This window comes from Mytilus edulis, chromosome 12, assembly GCF_963676685.1.
Source record: "Mytilus edulis chromosome 12, xbMytEdul2.2, whole genome shotgun sequence".
NCBI classification, from domain to species: domain Eukaryota; kingdom Metazoa; phylum Mollusca; class Bivalvia; order Mytilida; family Mytilidae; genus Mytilus; species Mytilus edulis.
Window position 1 is genome coordinate 66,759,789 of NC_092355.1, and position 25,864 is coordinate 66,785,652.

The 25,864-nt window shown below is 33.7% G+C and overlaps 2 protein-coding genes across 6 annotated transcripts in view; both read right to left on the reverse strand.

Moving 5' to 3' along the window:
- Positions 1-11,720, reverse strand: part of LOC139498974 (potassium channel subfamily T member 2-like) — a 147,712-nt gene extending 135,992 nt beyond the window's left edge. The window contains exons 1-2 of one of the 5 annotated variants that reach the window (XM_071287598.1): positions 5,492-5,610; positions 4,621-4,706 (exon numbers count right to left, since the gene is read on the reverse strand). In XM_071287598.1, coding sequence (XP_071143699.1) covers positions 4,621-4,651 — 31 coding nt within the window. In that variant the 5' untranslated portion in view covers positions 4,652-4,706; positions 5,492-5,610. Of the gene's footprint in view, positions 1-4,620; positions 4,707-5,491; positions 5,611-8,132; positions 8,305-11,493 lie in introns of those variants that run through there. The other 4 variants (XM_071287602.1, XM_071287599.1, XM_071287604.1 and 1 more) reach the window with 4 other exon arrangements.
- Positions 11,721-16,491: 4,771 nt separating this feature from the next.
- Positions 16,492-25,557, reverse strand: LOC139498958 (uncharacterized). The gene is made up of 6 exons (XM_071287552.1): positions 25,348-25,557; positions 23,063-23,138; positions 21,852-21,915; positions 20,895-21,019; positions 18,398-18,422; positions 16,492-17,520 (listed from the first exon to the last, which is right to left on the reverse strand). The coding sequence occupies exons 1-6, from the start codon at positions 25,505-25,507 to the stop codon at positions 17,440-17,442; spliced, it is 531 nt and encodes a 176-aa protein (XP_071143653.1). The 5' UTR covers positions 25,508-25,557; the 3' UTR covers positions 16,492-17,439.
- Between the last annotated feature and the right edge of the window lie 307 nt (positions 25,558-25,864).

Sequence of the window (25,864 nt, forward strand, 5' to 3'; positions counted from 1 at the left end):
TATTTTTCTATGTAAACTTTATACTCATTGTATTGATTTTTCCCGTAATTTGGTCTACTACATGTAGAAATAAATTTCATGTCATATCTATTAATAAAATCAAAACGATGTTCATATACGTTAAGGATGTAATGAAATCGTGTTGACAAATATTTCGGCTGAACAAATAGCATTTTCCCGTGTCAAATGTCTCTCAAATGTAAAACAATACTTATTGTCTATGTTTAAAAATAACTATAAATCGGTTCTTTTTATATTTTTTTTTATATAGATATATACATGTAAGAAGATCGACTGTTTACATGCATGCAGGAACAGTTAACTGATTTAAAGTTCTAAATAGAAATTTGACATCTCTGTATTCGTTTCTTCAGAAAGGGTCAAAATCTGGAATTTGACGAAATGTTATAAAAAAATCAATTCAAAGAGTCTTCATGATATCCTTCTATAATTTCCTTCATAACATTTACAGAGCAAAGCAACATTAAAAAATGTAATAGCTACTGAAGACAATTTTGATATACAAATTAAAAAAAAAATATAAATCGAAGGACGTTCAGTGACAAATATTTCATGCTGGTGGACCAGCATATTGTATGGGATCGAATTTTACACCGGTCGTCTCTGAGAATAGTATGAGAAATAAATACTGCCTCTGAGAAAAGTTTGGGAAATTATTACTGCCACTGAGAAAAGCATAGGAAATTAATATTGCCGCTGGGAAAAGTATAGGAAATAAATACTGCCGCTATTAAGAAATTATTTGAAATAAATACTACCAATGAGAAAAGTTTTGGAAATAATTACTGCTTGGGAAATTAATATTGCCACTGAGAAAAGTTTGGGAAATTAAAACTGCCACTAAGAAAAGTATGAGAAATTAATACTGCCACTGGGAAAAGTTTGAGAAATTAATACTGCCACTGAGAAAAGTTTGGGAAATAAATACTGCCACTGCGAAAAGTATGGGAAATTAATCATTGCTGCTAAGAAATTATGGGAAATTAATACTGCCAATGAGAAAAGTAAAGAAAATTAATCATTGCCGCTAAGAAATTATGGGAAATTAATACTGCCGCAAGAAATTATGGGAAATTAATACTGCCGGAGAAAAGTATAGGAAATTAATACTGCCATTTAAAAAGTTTGGGAAATAAATATTTCCACTGAGAAAAGTATAGGAAATTAAATCTGCACTGGGAAAAGTATAGGAAATTAATACTGCCGCTAAGAAATTATGGATAATTAATACTGCCACTAAAAAAAGTATGAAATATTCATACTGCCAATGAAAAAGTTTGGGAAAAAAATATTGCCACTGAGAAATGTATAGTAAATTAATACTACCGCTAAGAAATTATGGGAAATTAATACTGCCACTGAGAAAAGTATGAGACATTCATACTGCCAATGAAAAAGTTTGGAAAATAAATATTGCCAGTGAGAAATGTATAGGAAGTTAATACTGCTGCTAAGAAATTATGAGAATTTAATACTGTCACTAAGAAAATTCGGAAAATTAAGACTGCTACTGAGAAAAGAATGTGAAATTAATAAAATTGAGAAAGGAAATGGTGAATATGTCAAAGCGACAACCACCCGACCATAGAGCAAACAATAGCCGAAGGCAACCAATGGGTCTTCAATGTAGCGAGAATTCCCGCACCCGTAGGTGTCCTTCAGCTGGCCCCTAAAATATGCATAATAGTACAGTGATAATGGACGTAATACTAAACTCCGAATTATACACAAGAAACTAAAATTTAAAATCATACAAGACTAACAAAGGCCAGAGGCTCCTGACTTGGGACAGGCGCAAAATTGCGGCGGGGTTAAACATGTTTATGAGATCTCAACCCTCCCCCTATACCTCTAGCCAATGTAGAAAAGTAAAAGAATAACAATACGCACATTAAAATTCAGTTCAAGAGAAGTCCGAGTCTGATGTCAAAAGATGTAACAAAAGAAAATAAATAAAATGACAATAATACATAAATAACAACAGACTACTAGCAGTTAACTGACATGCCAGCTCCAGACCTCAATTAAACTGATTGAAAGATTATGTCTTCATCATATGAATATCAGGTACAATCCCTCCCGTTAGGGGTTTAGTATCATACTATCATAAAATATATGAGAAGAACATAACCCGTGTCATGCCAACAACTGGTTTTTTTAGAAATAAATGTGTTTAGTTCCGATGCAAAGACCCTATCAGTGAATCAATGTTAAAGCCAAAATATGCAATCTTTAATGACCTGACGACTGCTACTGAGAAAAGAATGTGAAATTAAGACTGCCGCTGAGAAAAGTTTTGGAATTTTATACTGCTACTAAGAAAAGTAGGGGAAATTAAGATTGCCACTGAGAAAAGTTTTGGAATTTTATACTGCTACTAAGAAAAGTAGGGGAAATTAAGATTGCCACTGAGAAAAGTTTTGGAATTTTATACTGCTACTAAGAAAAGTAGGGGAAATTAAGATTGCCACTGAGAAAAGTTTTGGAATTTTATACTGCTACTAAGAAAAGTAGGGGAAATTAAGACTGCCACTGAGAAAAGAATGTTAAATTAAGACTGCGCATGAGTAAATTATGGGATACTTTAAGACTGCCAATATGTAAAGAAATATTCTGGAAAATTATTTCCAGTGGAATAAACATTACAGTATTTGTTCCTGATGGCATAAAGGGCCGTATCGAATATTTGTTCAGACATAAATATAAAACTAAATGTCCATGTAATTCGCCGGTTCAGAATCTAAAGGTTTGTGGATTATTCCATTGACAATTAAATAACGTCTTCCCATTGGTAGAATTTTCATGATTTAGGGAGAAGTTACCATACCACAATGTATAGGTGTGCGCCCATGGAAATATTACCCGGAATGGACCGAATTGATTGAGGAACGACGAACTATCATCGTACATGTTTTCCTCCTCACAGAAATTCATCTGAATATTATTTTTGTGAAGTCCCTACGGAGTTTTTATGGTCATTAATTCCGTTTTTTGTGTTCTTTTAAACATTGAAACAAATCTGTGATCTATTTTTAAAACGTATAATTCTTTTTCAGTTGCAGTAATTTCCCGTCATTCCTGCACTCTGTCCACCCTCATTTACTTTGCAAAATACAACTAACAGATATTCAACACATATTTGAAATCTGTTTCATGTTTATGACCAAAAAAAATCATATTTCTATTTTCAGATTTTAAAATACTAAGAGGTTTAAAAACCACAAGGTATTATGTAATAATTCTTTATTTGCAAAACAGACAAAAACCAATTTTGGTTAAGCAAATACATTGACAAAACAAACATGATCAAACATAATGAAAACTCGACAATATTATAAGAGATATGATAAAAACAGTTATTGTTCTCCTTTCCTCAGTTCTAATGACTCTTTAATTAAAAGAAACAACTGCTTTTACATCATTTGGTGTTGATGGATTTAGTATAATCACGAGTTTATCAGTAAATTTAAGTGTATTAAAATTTACATATTTTTGTGTATAATATTTTAGAAAGATTTCTTTTTTATTTTAATTTATTTTACAGTTAAAGAAAAAATGGAATTCATCGTCTAAGATATTAAACATTTTACATTTTCTTTCATTTCGTGGTATTTTGGTATATCGTCCAGTTTCTATTAAGAGACACTGATCGCTTATTCTAAATTTTGTTAACATTTTTCTTGTTTCTTTACTTGGGTGGGATAGGTAGTATTTCATTTGGTTATTTATATTAGATTGAAGAAATTTATATAGATTTATTTTATTATTTTCGTTTAAGTTATTTATTTTATCATCATTATGTACCGCTAATGCATTTTTAAAATTGCAAAATTACGGCTAAATTGCCTTTTGAACAGGCTCGGGTATCAGACGGATAGGAACGTGATACAGTCAGATTCTCCAAAGAGAGACTAGTGTGTATATCCAATGAGAGACCAGTGCTTATTTAATATCCAGCAGTGAGAGAAGCCAAACATTTATACATCGTGCAATGTAGCAAGTCAGAATGATTCAATAAAAGCTATGGCAGTTACATTCAAAAAGCTATGCCCGCGGACATTGAAGCACTGATGAACCTCATCAAAACATAACCATGCTAGACTCGGAGGATCTCTGGATAAACATAATCAACAACATAGCCATGCCGGACTCGGAAGCTCTCTGAAAAAAAACATAACCAACAACATAACCTGCCGGACTCGGAAACTCTCTGGATAAACATAATTCCAATATAGCCATGCCCGACTTGGAAGCTCTCTTGCATGATCAACAACATAACCGCGCCGATATCGGAAGCTCTCTGGATAAACATAATCATAAAATAACCATTCCGGACTCGAATGCTCTTTTGATAAACATTATCACAATATAACCATGCCGGACTCATCGGATAAACATGCCGACTTCATGCAACCTCTTGTATTCATCAGGATCCAGAAAAAAATAAACGATGAAATTGAAGGGCATGCAAAAGTTCAAATGAAAATGTTGCTGCTACATTGTAGCTGTGTTTTGTTATGTGAGACTTGAAATTTTGAAGAAATCTCGCGATACTTGTTAAGTTTTTGCTGGATCCTTGTGTTCTCAAAGAAAATTTACCAAAGCTTCCGTTGAAAAGAAAGTGCATCATTTAGAGGCCTGGAATCTTTGATGAGTTTTATTTACACATGTGTGACCTATATGAACTTAAATATAAATTATTAAAATGTTATTTCTTAAACAAAAACTAAATTGAACTTGTCGATCTATTAAAAATCTTAATTATTATTTGGCAGGCAAATATTGTCACTGTATATGACTTATTTCAACAGGCACTTGTCTGAGACAAGTAAATAGGAAATTTTTACTGAGACAAGTGCCTGTGCTTATTTCAAGTCATTTATCATAGAACAATTATATTCACGTTATTAGAGTAATTTAAGCACAATTGTGTAGCTGACCGGACAGATAAATGGCAATAACATTTGGAATTTGAACTTTAAAACCATAACTTTCACTAGCTCAGCTGACCGTGTGGATAGTAATTTTCTAGCTGGTACAAACTTAAATACAAATTTAAAAGAGGAGAAAATAAAGTAAACAAGTGCAAAAAAAAAAACATAATCTAGATATATTAAACTAGCTCTTACGAAATAAATTCAGGTTTAAAGGAGGTGTAAACAAAGTAAAGAAGCGCAAGACAAAAATCTGGAAGATATAAAACTAGGCTAGCTCTTACGAACTGAAATTCAGATTAAACAGACGTGTATTAAAACAAGAAAAGCCTGGAAATAAAATACAAATTAGCTCTTATGAACTGATTTTCAGATAAAAGAGAGGTGTGAAGTTAAACAAGAAAAAATCTCATATATACGTCCTCGCTCAAAGATATCAAACTAGCTTTTTCGAACCCTGAAAATTCAGATAAAAATACTAGGTTAAAATGTGAAAATTAATATAGTTATTCGAAAATACAGTTAAATCTGCTTACCTCGGGGTTTAGTCAGATGTTTGACAATTGTTTAAGTGTGAAAATATCCCACTTTACACATTGTAATCATTTGTCCATCACAATAATTGTCATATTAATGATGGTTGTGACATACTATTATGTAATCATACACCGAGAGTGTAGAGGGAGGGGTGATATGGGGACAACGTTAAGAAGAAGACGTAATTTTAAAATTTGACAAGAACATAAAAAAATTGTTTAAAACGTAAATCTAACAATTATGTCAAGAAAAATAAAATCACGGTAATATTAATAATACATTTTAATACCATTTTTATTAAAAAAACAAAATATATTGATGACATTACAGACAGAAAGAGGAACATCTAAAAAGCCTCTACAAAGAAACGCCCACAAAATTTGACCCCACTGTTATCTCTTTTACCTTTAAGGCATCTTCTTATATTTAACATCTCTTTTCGCTTTCATTTAATTTATAATTTTTAAATAATGTTTATCTCGAGCTTTAAAGGTCGTTGACCAAAAGATTGTTGACATTCTTTATCCTTAAAGTGGTCCAAGGTTATAGTAAATGGTCCATACTCGGTTAAAATTCTTTCTAAGATTTATGAAATTCCCCCAAAACATAAGACAATTTTTTATCTTTTATGAACACGGTGAATGACTGAAATAGGGGTGGAGCTTTGTTTCTTAAAAACGCAAAAAAACGCTACGCTAATTAAAATTGTAAAGTTAAACTGATAAAAAATTTAAGCTTCACCTATTGAAAATTTAAGCTACATTTATTGAAAATGTAAAGCAACACTTATTAAGATGTATAAGCTACACATATACGATACATTACGATACTGTTGTCAAGTCATTAAAGATTGCATATTTTGGCGTTAATATTGAGTCACTGATAAGGTCTTTGCATCGGAACTAAACACATTATTTTTTTAAAAACAGTTGTTGGCATGACACGGGTTATGTTCTTCTCATATATGTTATGATGGTATGATACTAAACCCCTTACGGGAAGGATTGTGCCTGATGTTCATATGATGAAAGCATAATCTTTCAGTCAGTTTAATTGAAGTCTGGAGCTGGCATGTCAGTTAACTGCTAGTAGTCTGTTGTTATTTACTACATTGGTTAGAGGTATAGGGGGAGGGTTGAGATCTCACAAACATGTTTAACCCCGCCGCATTTTTGCGCCTGTCCCAAGTCAGGAGCCTCTGGCCTTTGTTAGTCTTGTATTATTTTAATTTTAGTTTCTTGTGTACAATTTGGAAATTAGTATGGCGTTCATTATCACTGGACTAGTATATATTTGTTTAGGGGCCAGCTGAAGGACGCCTCTGGGTGCGGGAATTTCTCGCTACATTGAAGACCTGTTGGTGACCCTCTGCTGTTGTTTTTTATTTGGTCGGGTTGTTGTCTCTTTGACACATTCCCCATTTCCATTCTCAATTTTTACGTATGACATGCACTATGTGAGCTCCGCTGTGGTTAGATCATTATATTATAAAAATGTAAGACGTTTTTGGTATTGAGTCTTACGAGTGGTTGTTAAAATCAAAAGAAACTGATCTACAGTACTTGGTCGCAATTTCTATAAGCTCTCGACATATATCAGTTTCTATAGTGTTGGGTTTCCGTTAAAACGTCCATGATGCAACTTGTCTTAAACTTTTCTCAGCCATAATTACTTTTACACTATAAGTTGACTGCAAAGGGACGCGTGTTTTTAAATAGTACTATATATGAAAAAGAAGATGTGGTATGATTGCTTATGAGACAACTCTTCACAAGAGACCAAAATGATAAACAAATCAACAACTATCATGAATATAGGTCCGCGTACGGCCTTCAACAATGAGCAAAGCCCATACCGCATAGTCAGCTTATATAGGCTCCGAAATGAAAATTAACGGCTAGTTATTTCTCGTCTTGAAAGTGTTAAAAATGTTAGCCACCTCATGCTCAGCAACAACCAGTCAATAATAATCAAAAATAATAACCACACAGGGGCGGATCCAGCCATTTTAAAGGGGGGGGGGGTTCCTAACCCAGGACAAAGGGGGGTTCCAACTACATGCCCCCATTCAAATGCATTGATCGTCCAAAAAAAAGGGGGGTTCCAACCCCCGGACCCCCCCCCCCCCCCCCTCTGGATCCGCGCCTGCCACAAACGCTGACTATGCATGTCCACATACTTTATGGTGTATGTCATTAGTTTTTATAAACATGACTTGTTTCCTTGCTAGACTCGACAGTTGTCCCCGTAATGCCATGAGTGACATATATAACAATAACATCTTCATGCCTTATATATCATGTACTGTAGTACGCCGCTAGATTAAAACTGACGTGGAAAGGTAACACATGCCCACCGAAAACTCTTTTTTTTGAGAGCCCAGGTGGTCGTGTGGTCTAGCGGGACGGCTGCAGTGCAGGCGATTTGGTGTCACGATATCACAGTAGCATGGGTTCGAATCCCGGCGAGGGAAGAACCAAAAATTTGCGAAAGCAAATTTACAGATCTAACATTGTTGGGTTGATGTTTAGACGAGTTATATATATATATATTTTGTTTACATTTTTGGTGGATAATTGTATCATTTTCAAATAACTTTTACATCAGAGTTTTCTAAAAAAAAATATAAAAAAAACTTACTTGTAACGTCCAATACTCAAATGTACAGAATGTTACGATGTACAATTTAGAATAAAATAATTACATACTAGTATATAAATTATGTCCTATTATAATCTACCTTTGCGTCCCATAAAACGTCAATGCAAGTCATGTACAAAATGATTTTTGTGACAACCAAATTGCAAAACAAATGATTCGTTGTTCGTTCGGATTTTTTTTTAAACCTGTCAAGAGGGGTCAAAGTTAAATGAACTTATAGATGTATATTTTGTTGAAATAACGTCCAATGGCAAATACTTCATGCAGCTTAGCGTCCATTTGAAAATAGTTTATGCAAATTTCGAAAGAGAACAAATTAATCAAAACCAAGAATAGGTTCTGCACAGTTACCGAAGAAAACGGGATTTTTTACAATATTAAGTTTTTTTATAGGTAATATTTCTGTTTATCATATTTATAACAAAAATAGGGTCGGTCGTTCTCTGTCGACACACCGGCTTCCTTTGCCAACATTGAATTACTTACGATTATCTTTCAGAATCTAATTATTTTACAGGTCGAAGATGTGGAATGATTGCCAATGAGACAACTTTCACTCAGAGACTAAATAACAACAGTTTTTATTGTTTCAATATTTAATTTAGTCTTGACCTTAACCTGTGTGGTTTTACACTGGACAAACAAAATTCAATTGATCTTCAAAAATGAAAAAGTCAGACATTGGTATTTGCACACGAGCTTTATACTTCGGTCCTCATACACAGCTACGTTTGCATAGGTACTATTTCTGTACTACAAATATGTAGTACTGGAAATTTACTTTTAATTTTGAGTACTATCTCTTTACTTTAAAATTATTGTAATATTTAGGTACTTGTGTTTTACAGTACTTAATTTGTACTAAATATTTTGGTACAGAAATAATACAATATTCCATGTTTGAAAATCATAATTTTAAGAGATTTGAAATAGAAAAACTTTCAAAATGCTGAAAATTTAACGGTAGTAACCAAAATTCTGTAGTACCTAAATTTCAAGTACAAATTAAGTACTGTAAAATACAGGTACCTAAATATTACAATAATTTTAAAGTAACAAAATAGTACTGAATATTAAGTACATTTTCAGTACTACAGATTTTTTGTACAGAAATGTCAGAAATAGTACCTATGCAAAAGTAGCTGTGTATTTATCATTTGGAAAATCATTGACAAAGCGTGACAACTCAAACTGATTTCCACTTGAGATACATGTAGTAGACTAACCAATTGATATTCTGTAAAGAAATATGACGGCTGCTATTATTCCAACAACAACTGCTCACCTTGGTTGAGAACCTTAGGTGATCCCCAATCTTTTTATGCCCCATTTACTTTAGTAGAGGGGCATTATGTTTTCTGGTCTGTGTGTCCGTTCGTTCGTTCGTCTGTACTGCTCCAGGTTAAAGTTTTTGGTCGAGGTAGTTTTTGATGAATTTGAAGTCGAATCAACTTGAAACTTAGTATACAATGTCATGTTCCTTATGATATGACCATTCTAATTGTAATGTTAAATTAGAGTTCAAAGTGCGAGTGGAGCATCCGTGTACTGGGTACACATTCTTGTTTTATCTGTTCTGTGGACAATTGTTTCACGTTTCTTGGTGTGGTTTTTTGCCATATAATTGATTGTCTTTTTACGATTGATATCTTAGTAGATTTGTCAATAATTCGAATGGGTGCATGCCATGCATCAACTAGATGACTAGTAGTGCATGATTATCAAAATTACTAAAACTTTCCGAACGTATGCTAGATGTATCAATCTTTTTATTCTTTTCCCCAGTATTGTTCGATTGTATTGGTTAAATTGTATATTGTTATAATCGCATATTGCCCCCGTGGGCCCATTAATTATGAATAAAGTATTTTCTATGCTTTTCTTTGCAATGGCAGGGACGACACCGTCACAATATAGATCAGTTAATTTTACGACAAATTGTGAAAACAAATCAAAAACGCATGTGAATGAGAGAAATGGTACGCATTTGTGTGAAATAGAAGAAACCATGGGTACAGACAGAGGAATATGCGATTACAGAAGAATCTATTTTGTGGATCGGAAAGAAAAGGCAAATCTGACCAGAGATAATTGTAGCAACATATGCAACAAGTAGAAAATATGAAGGAGTAGCATAGATATAAGTGAAACCGATTCATGTTAACTGGGAAAACATGTGACGATGTTGGACGGAGTTTGTGGAATCTTGACAAAATTTAAAGACATTAAAGGAAAAGGAATGACAAAATTTATGGTTTTCAAAATTACACATATAGCAATAACCAAATGGTATAAAGCAACAGATAATTTACAGTAAAAATTATTACTTAATAATATGTTAACGTCTTTAATTTAATACGAATTCTAGTATACCAAAAAATCTCGCACATTTCACTTAGTTCAATGACGTCTGAATCTCGTACGTTGTTTATGTGATTTTCGCATTTAACATTATAGAAATACGATGGTGTGGTTTCAATGTCAACCAGTTTATTTTACGATATATATTTCCATAAAAGTAAGAATTGCCTACATCTCCACAATCAGAGACATACATGTATGTATATATGTCTCTGTCCACAATGCAGGTATTTCATAATCAATTCTTAGTAGCTTTATTGCAATGCCACGTACGAATATGAAATAGTCTCTGCTTTTACATAATAATATCACTTATAAATATGATTATGGAGATTAATACACTTATGATTATGCATAGTAGTAAACATATGATTATCAAGATTCTGTCAAAATGGATGACATAGAAAAGTTAGCATTTGAAATAAATATTCATCGTGAATTAATAGCTCATTTATAGAGCTATAGAGAGAAGATACACCCGTCGATTGGTTGTTGGATGCTGAACGTCCAGTGGCAAATATTTCATGCATGTTCGGGACTACCGTCGATGATGAAATTTCCATTTTAAAATCAAATCAATTCTTGATTAAAAGGTTACGACCGGAAAATTCCCAAATCCTCACGGTAAAAAATGGTGTCACTCTGACGGGTTATTTTGACAGAAAAATTGGGTACTAAAACGAGACTAAAACCGGATTGCATCAGTGATGTCGGAAATTTGTAAACAAATTCTTGCGACTTAAGATAAGAAAAAAGTATGCTCTCTAAAGTAGATCAAAGTACACTAGTTTAAATGTCACGACGACACGTGTTATCATAATTTCATGACCTCGAAATATAAAATAGGAAAACACCTTAGCTATGTCATAAATTTAAATAAAAACATAAAAGTTTTGTTTGTATACAAAGTAACATTCTCATGCTAATATAATATATTCATAGAAATTAACATGCAATTAATAAAATTAATTATAACTACCTCAAGGAGAACTCATTGCACGGGTGATTTCTGTAGATTATATTTCTTTGTTTACTTGTTAATGGTTTTTCCCGCTTTTAGGTAAAATACACTGATCTCCAAACAAATAATTTAAATGTTTACAAATGGAAATTTGTCACCTTGCCATTGAACAAGATAAAGCAACCATAAGTAGTTCACCAACTAAATACACATGTTATACCGTCCCTGAAACACATATGTAGATCTATGGGATATCTACACAGTAATATGTCAAATACCGCTTTAAACCACTTCGGACGGATGAAATGCATATACATTTTCCTCTTATGCTATATATAACTCCTGCTATAAAATTGATGACAAAGCGAAACGAAAGCTTGTTATACACATATTGTGCGAAAACTAAATAGGAAAACACCTATCAAAATCTGAGTTTAAAATAAACCACATAAAATAATTAAAAAAACTGTCTACGGATAGTAATGACTTTTTATGTTAATAACTTTCGGTAAATATCTCTATTGAGGGTTTTGATTAAAATTATTTGTCCATCTGAAGGTCTCTTGATGGATGAGATCTAAACCAATATTTAATTTATGTTTTTGTGTCTTTAAAGCACACGAAGCACACTTGTCTATCTATTAGTCGTTAAAGAGGGGAAGTATACATAGTTGTAAAAAAGTGTAGATATGCAATATAAGGGGTAAAACAAAGTGAATTAATTTGTGGGATACTAGTCTAAGAGTAAATAATTAAAGATTTGTGACATTAAAAGAAGTATAAACAAAGTGAGGACGTGCTATATATATATATATATCATGTATATAGGCGGTAAAATAAATATAATGTGGGATAAAGGGGTTTAAAAGTGGGATTCATGATATGGGATGTAAAAAGGTAGGGCTGTGGGATATAGAGGGTGAAGTTGACTGGAATGTAGGAACTCATGGTCATCACGTCATCAAACAAGCTTGAGATATGGGATATACCGGGTGGGAATACAGTGAGCATATACAATATAGTGATAATGCAAAGTGGGTGTCAGAGGCAGATTTAGGGGGGCAGGGGGCCCGGGTCCCCCTTTTATGGGGAAAAAATGGTTGATTATATACACAATCACCGAAGCATTATTGACGAGGGATCCCTATTAGGCAGCCTGTGGGTTCCCTCTTATGAACAATTTCTGGATCCACGACGAATGTGGAATCACTGATTCAGTGAAAAAGAAGGATACATGCAATTGTAGAAAATGATGAAAAATTCAAAGAATGTAGAAATTGAGCTACAAATGAAATTTTAAACTATCTAGCTACCATGAAATATCATAAAGGGACATTAAAGGTACTATTTATATTAAAACGTAGTGTTTTTTGTTATGCATTTTCTTTTCTACATTGGCTAGAGGTATAGGGGGAGGGTTGAGATCTAAAAAAACGTGTTAAACCTCGCCGAATTTTTGCGCCTGTCCCAAGTCAAGAGTATCTGGCATTTGTTAGTCTTTATGAATTTTAATTTTAGTTTAATTTGGAGTTTAGTATGACGTCCATTATCACTGAACTAGTATATATATATATCAAGCTGAAGGACGCCTCCGGGTGCGGGAGTTTCTTGCTGCATTGAAGACCTATAATGATGCCCTTCTGTTGTTGTCTGTTTTGTGGTCGGGTTGTTGTCTCTTTGACACATTCCCCATTAGCATTCTCAATTAAATTTCAATAATTTAATGTCTTAATAAGATCTGTCTATAATACGGTTGACTCTAGTTGTCTCGAACTTGGTTGACTTGAAGTTTCGGATGAGGCAAAGTTTTCCCGTGATCCTGAACCTTGTTCCGATTGTTCATGTATTTCGATCCAATATCAAACTTGCCAAGTTTTCAAAATGCTCATTGGGGTTTTACGTAAAACAGGTTAATCATTTGATTGACTGATTCGATCCACAAACAATCATTCTTATACAGGTACAATTGAAAATTTACTTATTTTTTAACCTTCAAATTGAAATCAAACAGACATAGAAAAAAAAAACAATTTGCACGAGGTTCACATTATATGTATTTATATTTACGTTTATATTCATATCGTGTTATGTGGCCGTCGGTTGTTTTCGTGGTCATCTCAATAGTTAATTAAATGGCGTCTAGACTAAGACGATAACAATCAAAACCAAGGAGTAAAACGAAAAGACATTTACACTGAGATTACCCTAGTTTTTGGTGGGGTTCGTGTTGCTTATTCTTTAGTTTTCTATGTTGTGTCATGTGTACTATTGTTTGTCTGTTTGTCTTTTCATCTTTAGCCATGGCGTTGTCAGTTTATTTTCGATTTATGAGTTTGACTGTCCCTCTGGTATCTTTCGTCCCTCTTTTATATCCACAGTTACAAATGATAAATAAGAAACAACAAGAACTCCACTAAAAACCGGGAGTGAAATCAGGTCCGCCGGAAGGGAAAGCATTTCCTGCACCGTATACGGCACCCGTCGTGTTATTTCTTTGTTCAGTTCGGTAATAATGGAAGGTAATTATGACTGAGAAAGAACATCATATATGATTTCTGACACACTTTTGTAATACTGGCCAATCAGCTCATGATCGCGACCGTAAACTTTCTTGAGTGATAATTACCTTAATTTGATTGATTCATAGCCCTGTCTTAACAACTTTTGAGAAAGCAGTATTCCTCGTTAAACAAAATCGACGTACTTTGAGCTAGCTCTAGAGTAACATATCAATTGAGACACATATACTCCATATGCTGGTGCGCTGGGATGTTGCTACACAGAAATGGAGGAAAGTTGACTATAGGAAAATTAAAATTAGCGCGTTTGTCATAAATTTTGGTATTTAACCTACCTTGTCATTTGGAGAAAAGGGTCTAAATGTGAAGCAGATCTATCTGTGTCGCTAGTATCTTAAATTTCAAGTCCACTTGGATATATTAAATGTAAGTGATCAGTGAATATATTATTATTATTAAGAGACAGTACATCATCAATATACCGAAAGGTGAAATTAAAAGATTGGGCTAATTTCTTTTCTCCTTTATGTACAAGCCCTTGGATAAATTCTGCTTCATAAGACTAAAAAAAAAATCTGCAAGTAGAGAAGTGCAATTGGTACCCATTGGGATTCAAATAGTCTGTTGGAAGACAAAACCTCCAAATTCAACAAATATGTTGTCAATTAAAAAGTCCAGCATGGCAGTGATATCCTCTTCGGTATATTGTTTGCTTGCCTCTGTATGATTTTCACAAAGTAAGCTTAATTTCTGCCCAAAACTAGATATTTAAAACGTCTAGTGCCATTTTTATTAAAGAAACATAAACTGACGAGTTCTTTAAGTTGAGCTTTATGTTTAGTACGTGGAATGGTACACTCGAAACGAAGCTGTATATCATCGAGCCAATTCCCTGCAAATTGTTTATTCTTATAATTTGGATAAATGTTTTACATTGTTATAAATCTAATATGAGAATTTGAGTCAAATTGATGGACTTTAATTTGACAGCTAATTTGACCCTTTAAAACATTCAGAAAACATGAATGTCATCTATATTCTAAGAAAATGCATTCTACTTTGAAAAGAAAATACCTATCATGGCTATGAAATACTGTAAATCTTATCTAGGACTGTAACATTTCAGCCAAAACAGATCTGGTCAGATTTTATATATATATGGCTTCACTTATCAGATGGTACACTTATAATGTTATATGTAACCCTTTGTTTAATAGGAAAAGCATAATAAATCAAATAAGTATACCTGTACATAATGTTGGTTTTATATAGTTGATATAGTTTTGCTCTGCTCTAAATATATTTAATTATCAGAATAAGATAGCTCATGTTATCACACAGCAACATTAAATATTCATTAAAGATAAGGTTTAAACAATATCGTATGACGTCTATACTAAAAAAAGGTCTTAAATGAAATTGCTTTTATATTGCAGACAATAAAAAGAATAATTATAGACAAATAAATTAAAAAATATGGAATAACACAGTTCCAATGTCGCGTTTCACGTACTTATCTATCCGAAGACAATGACTATTAAAAAACCCAGCTTTTTACAACTTTTCATTAAGAACTGAAGGATCAGTTTTTAATTCGACGATAATGGTTGTTTTTAGTTACAATGACTACTCACGGGGATCTGACTTGCACGGTCGGTATGTTTTAATTTAAATAATAATTAAAAAAAAACCTAGTGATACAATTTATCAACCACTTCGCAAGTTTTAAATACAATCTTTAAATACACCAAATATAGTTGACCTATTGCTTATAGTTTCTTAGAAACAGGCATAACCAAGGAAACTTAACATTGATGAAAGAACAATAAAATGAGGTCATGGTCAAATAAACCATGCCAGACAGATGTATACATTACGATAAAGTCGAGAATTGGAAATGGGGAACGTGTCAACACCCCGACCAAAGAGCAGACGACAGACGATGTCCACCAATAGGTTTTCAATGCAGCGAGAAATCAACAAATGCATGAAATATAGTTGACTTATAATTGCTTATAGTACATGTATCTAAAAATCCAACTAAGACACCAACAGAACCACGAAAACTTAACATTGGCCAACGAACCAGGAAAATGAGGTCAAGGTCAGATGATACCTACCAGGTAGACATAAACACCTTTCAATCATTCCATACAGCACATGTAGTTGACTTATTTCTTATATAGTTTTACTTTAAAAGAAAAACACAAAAACTTAACACTGAGCAATGAATCATGAAAACGAGGTCAAGGTCAAATAAAACATCCGAGACTGAAATGTACATCATAAAACATTTCTAGCCTGGGGTCCTGGCTAATCTTGTCAGTACACGCAGCTAGAAATCGGGCCGGGATACCAGGCTACAAATGTTTCCATATCAAACATAGTTGACTCATTGCATATAGTATTAGGGGGAAAAAGACAAAAACTGAAGAAATCATGAAAATAAAACAAATCAATTAATAATAATAATGATAATAATGATAATAATTAAAACTTTTGTGAAAACGATTTTATTAAATATATTCGTAAAAAAGATAAAGAACAAAAAATATCAAAATATACACACAGCTTATAAATTTGAAAGTACTACCTCTCTCTCCTAATTGTACACACATATGTGTGTAAACTATTATATTCAAAAGCAAGTAGTGAACACTAAAACATATATAGACTGCTACTAGTTGAGAGGCGCTTGTATGAGTATTTTGATTAATGCACGCTCTCTGAGATGGTAAAATGAGAAGTAAAACAAGGCTATACATTTAACATATAAACGAAAAACGGCAAAACAAGAAGTAAGAAAATATAAGTATAAACATAAATATACATTACATTACACTTACAAGTTTTATTTATCATGAAATACTTTTTTATGAATAAAACGAGTAAAGGAGGTTACTAATGAATATATATACATGTATGACTTCAATTCCGAGTAAAACCAAATTAGTTACTCAATACTGGTAACCTAATTTTAAGAGGACCACAATGATTTATTGTCTTGCGTTTCTTAGAAAAGAACCTATTTTTTTTAAATGTATGTAACGGTAGCCAAAATGTAGGCTGGTTGTTACCTTGCAACTTACAGGTTATTAAGTTAGAAGGACAGACAACCAGTCCATCCAAATAAATGCTAACATCATTTAACAACGAATTGTAAGAGGGTGATATGTGATGGAATGACATGTAAAGATTAGTGACATGTGAAGATCAGTGACATGTGAAGATTAGTGACATGTGAAGATTAGTGACATGTGAAGAAATAACATTGTGACCAATATTGAGACATATATTTGTGAACGGCAAGACACAAGCTAATAATTAGAAAAAGTTATATTCTTAACATGTCACAAAATAAATATTTTTAAAGGAATGTAATTTATCTACAGGTTTCTTTATATACATTATGCACGTATCTTTCATCTGGAATTTCATTTCCAATTTAGAAGTTGTCTATTATCTGGACGTCTCTGCACTGGTAAAACATAGGTGGTGCTTGCGGGTTATTTGTGACATACACGACCTGCAAAAGAACGAAAATAAAACTTTAACTTATTGATTATAGAAATAAAATCAAATGTTGTATTTCATTTTGCTCAGGTTTTATAATAATCTGTCGAATTGGAAACAATCACAGAAGGAGGGGGATCTTTCATGACTATTTTGTGTCATCTTTGTGTATGCATTACAATTGGGTCCAAAACAACTTTCTTGTGATAAATTTCCGAAATCCTGAATTGACTTTAAAAGCCTAACTCAATGCTATTGAATATTTAAACAAAGTGCTGACATCACATCAGTATGCACAAAATGGTGTAATTTCCACGTGACCATACCGATAATATTACAGTGGAAAATGTTTAAATCTTACACAAAGGGCTACGTAGATTTATGACTATATATTAAACCGTTTTCGTGTAGCTAGCCTAGCTGCTACATAGATATTAATAGCAGCTAGGCTAGCTACTCAGTCATAAATCTAGGTACATGTAGCACTACGTAGCCGCAACTATTATATTGAACGCAACCCTGTTATATTTCCATCAGAGACCAAACAAATCGCAAAGTTAACAATATATTATTGAGGCCCCTCATAGGGGGTCCTAGTAATCACATAATCACCATTTTTTTGCCAATATAATCACATAATCATTAAATATTTGCTTATCTTTAGTAGTCAAATAATCATAAACTAAAAATACAGTCCTAGGTAATCAAATAATCATGAAACATTTGGCTTAATAATCAAATAATCATTAAAAAAACGGCCAAGTAATCACATAATCAAAAACCCCATGAGGGCCCTCATTATTCTCCTTTTGTTCTTGAATAATACTAGCAGAGACATATTATAAGTTTGTTTATATGTCTCGTACTTTTGATAATTGAATCTTACATACCTGAAGTACAAGCGTCTGTTTTAGTCTGTAAAAAAGGAGAGAGACAATTATCAATTGCTGTGTGCTCGCATGAAAAACTAAACTTCAAGTTAAAATCATTGGCCGGTCACCTGAGTATTAGTTACTATAAGTTTCAGCATATAGTCCTACGAAAATTATTTCAAAAAATAAAAAAAGGTAAAACAAATTATCTGTTTAATGTAATAGTCTTATCCGAAAGAAAGTAGTCGGTTAAACCAGCTTTTTATAATAATTGCGCTAAAACCTCACTTTTTGTGGTATTTATATTTCGTATCCAAGTATATTTGTACATGTATCTTTGAACAAATAATAATGCCTGCAATAGACCATGGCTTTGTATTTTTTAATTTATATATTTAGTGTACATGACCACTTCAATGCTTTCCAGGGATGTGTGTGTCCAGTTTACCTGGCATACCATACACAGATGTAATTTTTGCTCCTCGATAATTTCGTATTCATACATCCCACATAAATAATCAGGGTTGTTAAAAAACAATCAGGGTTGTTACAAAACAATCAGTGTCTATCTAAGGAACGACATTTGGTCGATGTAAACCATATTTTCAAAATTACGTCCATCGAGGTCCATAGTTCATAAAGATGAGTCGGCAATTCTTTGGTATATCGTTGTTTAAAATGAAATCAAATACAAATACGACCCAGGTATTGATATGCAGAGATGATAGTCTTACGTGTCATTGTAAAGCAAAATATTGTCCTATGAAATATTGTACCGTAAGACAATATTTCATAACTATATTTCATGAAATATTGTCCTGCATAGGCGGATCCGGGGGGGGGGGGGGGGGGGTGGCTGAGGGGCCCGTGTCCCTCCTTTCGTGGGAAAAAAAAATTTGTTGAAATATTGTCCTCATAGGCAGATCCAGGGGGGCCTGAGATGCGGATCCAGGGGGGTGAGGGGCCCGGGCCCCCCTTTCGTGGGAAAAATTTGGGTGATTATATAGGGAATCATTGAAGCAGGACTGGAGCCCCCCTCTTAGGTCAGTCAGCGCCCCCCCTTAGGAAAAGTTCTGGATCCGCCACTGGTCCTCGTCTATGGACAAATGTCAAATTTTCATAGTGAAATTTGGTCTGTATATAGACAATATTTCACAGAAAAATACTGTGGAACTTTGTCTAGTTAAAGGCAGGTTATATTTCGTGTGAATTGAGACAATATTTCACAGATGAATACTACGAAACTTTGTCTCGTGAAGGGGAGGTTATGAACTTATATTCATATTAGAGAAGGTCTATAGGAATTTTTGTGTATATATTTACAAAATAAGTGATTGTCAGTACATTACTTATATGTGTACAATATAATGTAATACAATGAAACATACAATGGAGAGTTGTCTCATTGGCACTCATACCACATCTTCCTATATCTATTGACAATTATTTATTCTATAATAAACCATTTGTAAAGTATCTATGCAAATTGGAAGCCCACTATTAGTAATAATATAAATTCCTTACTATACAAAACCATTTTAGTTATAAATCTTAAAATGTGCTTGATGCATGCTTGTGTACTGTTGTGTAAAAAATCGATTAAAAAAGATTTTCAAAGCCAGTATTGATCAGTATTTCATAGCGAAGTATTGTCATGAACACAATTTCATAGCGAAATATTGTCCAGAGGGAGGTGACAAAATTTCACGGACAGGGACAATATTTCATAATAAAACAATATTTCATTTTGAAATACTGTCAGTGGACAATATTTCATTCTGAAATACTGTCAGTGGACAATATTTCATTCTGAAATACTGTCAGTGGAAAATATTTCATTCTGAAATACTGTCAGTGGACAATATTTTAAATGAAATTATGTCCAACAGATAATATTTCATGGAGGACAATATTTTATGTTACATTATCACTGAGCGTGCAAGCGTCACTTCTAAGTATGCCTTCCATCCCATTGGGTTATAAATGTGTATTTATTCAATAAACATTATCAGTGTAAATATATTTATTTATAGTGCATTGGGAAACAAGTTATGCAACTTATATCATTACGTAAAAGTTTCCATTTTGCGGCTGCGAGTGCTGCCTTGTAGCTGCATTAGCCCGCTCTTCGTCGAAATCTACAAGGGTGTCTTTAATGCGCAAGAGATCTGGCTCTCTCTTAACACGGGTCAGCTATTTATCGTCCCCTTCAGACGGACTATCATCGTTTCCTCAAGACCATACTCGCAAATGGTGTCAAGGGAGAGCCGAAAATTCAGTCCCTGAAATTTTCATCCCGGAACGGGAATCGAACCAGGAACCTTTGTGTTAGTAGTCCGATGCCGCACTAACCACTACACCATGGCTCTTAAAACATGATTAAACTAAGTCCTATGTAGAAGAATCGCGCGTCTGGTGTAAAATATATAAGCCTGGCACTTGTTTTATGGGATGAGGATGTAATCTGACAGGGGAACAATTAAAAGAATTGTATAAAGATGAAGATATTTAATACCTGTCAGAAGGGACAGTTATTGGAACGGTATAGAGATGGAGATTGGGTTCGTTGTTGTCCTTCACTACTGCCAGTGATTGAAACTTCTCTGTACCTTCTACCCCAATATTTACCCTAAACTCTCCCTGAAATGCAAATTTTGAAATCAGCATAATTATGATAAGTATGATTCAATCATAGAGAAATATTGAATACACGTCAGAGGTTAACCAAATGGACCTGTATCACTTAGATACACTGTTGGATTATTGGCGCTACGATTTTGCAACGTGCATCAATTATGATGGGTGCATTGTGGGAAAGTCGTCTTATATGACATCGTGAGAAAGATTATTTAGTGATCGACCATTTGTAAGAAAAGTAAGTTTGATTAAAGTTATTATAGTAACTACTTTTGCGTTGAGGTTACCATATGTTAACGTTTCTAGTCAAGTGTTGTTGTTGTTGTTGTTGTTGTTAGTGCTACTCCTTTTTCGGAGGAGTTTGTTGTCATTTAGTGTCACTTGATGTGGTCTGTTCTACTGAAGTATTTTTGGTGGGTACTTATTCTTATGTACAATTGCAGTGCTTTAGAAAACATACAAGTTTTTTTTAAATAGTGTATATAATCTCGTTGTGGGGTAACAATGTTTTATTTTTCGAAACTTAAGTTCACAAATGACAAATACAACATAGAATTATAGAAATTTGGAAACATGAAAAACTTTAAATGAATGTTTATTTGAATTTTCGTTTGGCGGTTTTAAATGCGTTCGTCTGATGGGACGATCTAAGCTGAGGATCTAAGCAAAGTTAACAATAATTTTGGATTAAAAAAGTAAAATACAAAAAATACAAAAAAACAAGGAAAATTCGAAACAGAAATTCCCTTATCATAGGGCAATATCAAAAAAATTAATAGAAAATAACTACTATAGTATCATATTCCCGACTTGGTCCAGACTTGGTTCTACTTACAGGAGATTTCTGTATCCAGTGATTGAGATTCTTCTGGAAAGTAACGGTGGTATTCTGTCCTGCCCTGCAATGTTAGAAAACGTATGCAACGAAAAGCAAATAATAACATGATAAATAATTTTCGTCAACTAACAGGCTCCGTTGAGGTTCTTATTGAAAAATACCATTCGAAAGATCAGTACAACTAATTGAAAATCAACTGGACAAGTTGACCACTAGTTCGTTTTCCAAAACCGATTAATAAGGTTTTGATTAATCATTTACCTGAAATATGTTGTCGCCTTGTGAAATTGAAAAGCCCAGATAGTACTGCAGTAGCTAGCGTAGTCCCCTCGATTGAATAAAATCATGTGTTCGAGCCCCAACGGGCCAAACCAATTTTGAAACTGGCACTTGATGATTCTTTACAAAACACATGACATTAGCTATGGTGTAGGACTGTGAGTGAAGACTAGTCGTCTCGAAATTAAACTAATATGTTCGGCCAGAAAGGGTGACATGCACCTCTGAAAAAGCACAATTAAAACGCGGTCCAGAATGTCGTTTTACGTACAATATAAAAAAAAAAGAAGATGTGGTATGGTTGCCAATGAGACAACTATCCACTCAAGACCAAAATGACACAGACATTAACAACTATAGGTCACCGTACGGCCTTCAACAATGAGTAAAGCCCATACCGCATAGTCACCTCCGATAAGACAATGTAAAACAATTCAAACGAGAAAACTAACGGCCTTATTTATGTAAAAAAAAAATGAACGAAAAACAAATATGGAACACATAAACAAACGACAACCACTGAATTACAGGCTCCTGACTTGGGACAGGCACATACATAAATAATGGGACAGGGTTAAACATGTTAGCGGGATCCAAACCCTCACTCTAACCTGGGACAGTGGTATAACAGTACAACATAAGAAGGGTTCATAGTCATACCACATTAACATGTTCTTGTCCTGATACATCTCTTGCCACACAAAAGGAAAATGAAGGTGTTTAATTACTTTATCATAGAATATATAACATTACCAGTGGCGGATCCAGGGGTTGGGGGGGGGTGGGGTGGGGTTCCGGGGGTTGGAACCCCCTTTTTTGGACGATCAATGCATTGGAATGGGGACATGCCAGTGGTTGGAACCCCCCCCCCCTTTTTTTTAAATGGCTGGATCCGCCCCTGATTACTATTATAACTGTTTACGATTTACCTTAAAATTGCAGCATTCTTTGGTTCTGATGGGCGTCCGCCACAAGGAGGTTTCAACAAAATGCAATCTTTTGATGCTGTAAAAGTATTTTAGAAACACGGTTATTTGGACGTGTAAATACTCACAGATCTTATTAACAAAAGTCCAAAATACTCGGCCTTTATACATGTTACTATATTTTTGTTTTTATTGGGTGGTAGATATTAAGCCATCATTAAGATTGTTTGTTAGGAAACAACTTCTTAAGTTTAGTCGGTTAGACTATAGACTGACTAGTGACACAAGAGTACGAATCCTTGAGGAGACAATGTGGGATTTTTAAATAAGATAATGATCTCCAGTAACAAACATAAACTCAACATAATACATGTCCAGTAACAAACATAAACTCAACATAATACAACTGTAGTCTGAAATTTCTCTCAAATAATGTTCAGAAATACAAGTTATCAATATTCAAGATATTTACTAAGTTATATCGCACTAGTGGCACTATTATGACTCATAATTTATTAGATTAAAACAGATTTATTATTCAATGCATGATTTTTAAGTTGAAAATACAAGGATATGGTATATATGGGGTCGGGCGAATTATTTTTTTTCCGAAAACTCATAAATAAACCTAAATAAATGGAGAATGTGTTCATGGGACACAGATGATGCTTCGCTTGCATACGACCTTTATCACTGAAATATAAAAAAAGAAGATGTGGTATGATTCCAATGAGACAACTCTCCACAAGAGACCAAATGACACAGAAATTAACAACTATAGGTCACCGTACTGCATTCAGCAATGAACCAAGACCATACCGCATAGTCAGCTATAAAAGGCCCCGAAATGACAAATGTAAAACAATTCCAACGAGAAAACCAACGGTCTTATTTATGTACTCGTTTGCTTCAGACTTTCTGTAAGTCGTTTAACCCTTGATAATTATTGGTTGCAGTTTGTTCTCGTGTCCAACTGTTACACTATGACTCAATACTATAGTTTAGAATTAAGCTCTAAAAAAGCTCTTGAACGTGCTTGTAGTGACAATCTCTTACACATTTACACAGTGCATTTAATTATCGTCCCCCGTTCAGACCGGATGGGGCTACGCTATATATAAAAGATAGAAAGCTAAAAGATATAAAGCTCATACAAAAGGGACACATTATTTAGCATTGTGTTTACTTTTGGTCTGTGGAAGTCCAGGCTACCATATTTCTATACTCCAGTCATCCTAGAGTCCAGGGCAACTCTTAAACAAAATGTAATGTTATTTTCGTTGCTAACGATCTCATAGCTGCAATGAAGACATTTTCAATTTTCTTTTCTAATCCCACTCAAGACTACTTTCCTGTTTAAATAATTGAACCACACATACACACAAAATCATGTGAATTTATATGATTCATACAAGCATATCAAATAAGTGGTTGGTTGGGGTCCTTCATTTAGGGAGCTACCATTTGATTTTTAGGGGGGGGGCTAGGATGAAAAATTTTGTCCTGCTTTTTTTTTAGTTGTAATCTTTGTCATGTCTGTCCTGCCTTTTTATTTTGTACTCTATTCGTTCCTACCTTTCTTTTTACTAGTTTATCCTGACTTTTTTTTACACAAATTGTCATCCTGCCTTTTTTTTTTACTCAAAACTCCTGTCCTGCCTATTTTTTTCAAATTTCATCCCTTCTATAAAAATCAAATGGTAGCTCCCTTAATATGAAGATATTTTTTTCTATTTCTTCATACTATTTTTTTGCTCATTATTCTTTAACATCTTTAAATATCAACACCTTGTTATTATTAATTCTTTATTTTATTAGTCCCGTTTTTCTGTACTTAGACTATATAGCATATTGTTCACTATTCTCTATTTAAACCTCTGTCATCAGTGACCCTTACAAATGCAACACAATATACGACATATACGTACTTAATAAGTAATAATCAGTTATAGTAATTGCTTAACTCATACACATTGTGCCTAGTTAGTGATTTATCAAAACAAATCCTGTAATTACAATTTACGTTTTATATTTGACTGGATGTTTAAAAATGGATATTTATAAATATACCAGGAAGAAAATCCCGGCAATAATTTTTTATTTACATTATCACATGACCACGAATACTACTGTTTGCCATGTATTTCACTCCAAGATTTGGAGTGCATGCGGGTACAAAGAATCGTAATAAGGCGCTGTTGCCTAGAGCTTCACTCAGGAGCTTCACGAGTCTTCTTGTCATTGAAATGTGAAAAGTAAATATTAGAGTAAATTCCAGCTAATCTTACCTGGTGTATTAAGTCCGGTCATCGACCCTCTTTGAGTTGGACTTATGAGGCAGAGATGACATGACATCTGTGGTACCAGAAACAGCAGAAACGATAAGGAGCACAGAAACAAACTTCCCGGTATCGCCATGTTTAGTTGTATAACCAAATCACATGCCATGGTAAAAAATCATCACGTGTCTATACAAGTTATATAAACTGGGAAAAAAATATCGAGCACATGATTATGATGTGCATAAAAAGTTGTTGAGGACAATGGCAGACCATGGATTTCCATAGCAGTATTTGTATCGACGGACACATAAATTTAACTTGTTGCCGTAAAAAAAGGGGGATGCAAATAATAATTTAACTGGCCTGATCGGCAGTGGAAATGAATGATCTTATGAAAGACAGGGTGAAAAATCAATTTAAAATAATCTGCTCATCTAACTTTGCCGGTGAAAAATATCTTTAATAGCAGGTGCTCGTTGTACCTTCCCTACAATGCTACATGACCATCAGCTCTCCAACCCTA

Excerpts from the sequence above, each read along its gene's own strand:
- LOC139498958 (XM_071287552.1), bottom strand. The coding sequence starts at position 25,507 with ATGGCATGTGATTTGGTTATACAACTAAACATGGCGATACCGGGAAGT. Across the intron at positions 23,139-25,347 it reads GACCGGACTTAATACACCAG|CATCAAAAGATTGCATTTTG; the intron begins GTAAGATTAGCT and ends ATACTTTTACAG. Across the intron at positions 17,521-18,397 it reads AACAGACGCTTGTACTTCAG|GTCGTGTATGTCACAAATAA; the intron begins GTATGTAAGATT and ends GTTCTTTTGCAG.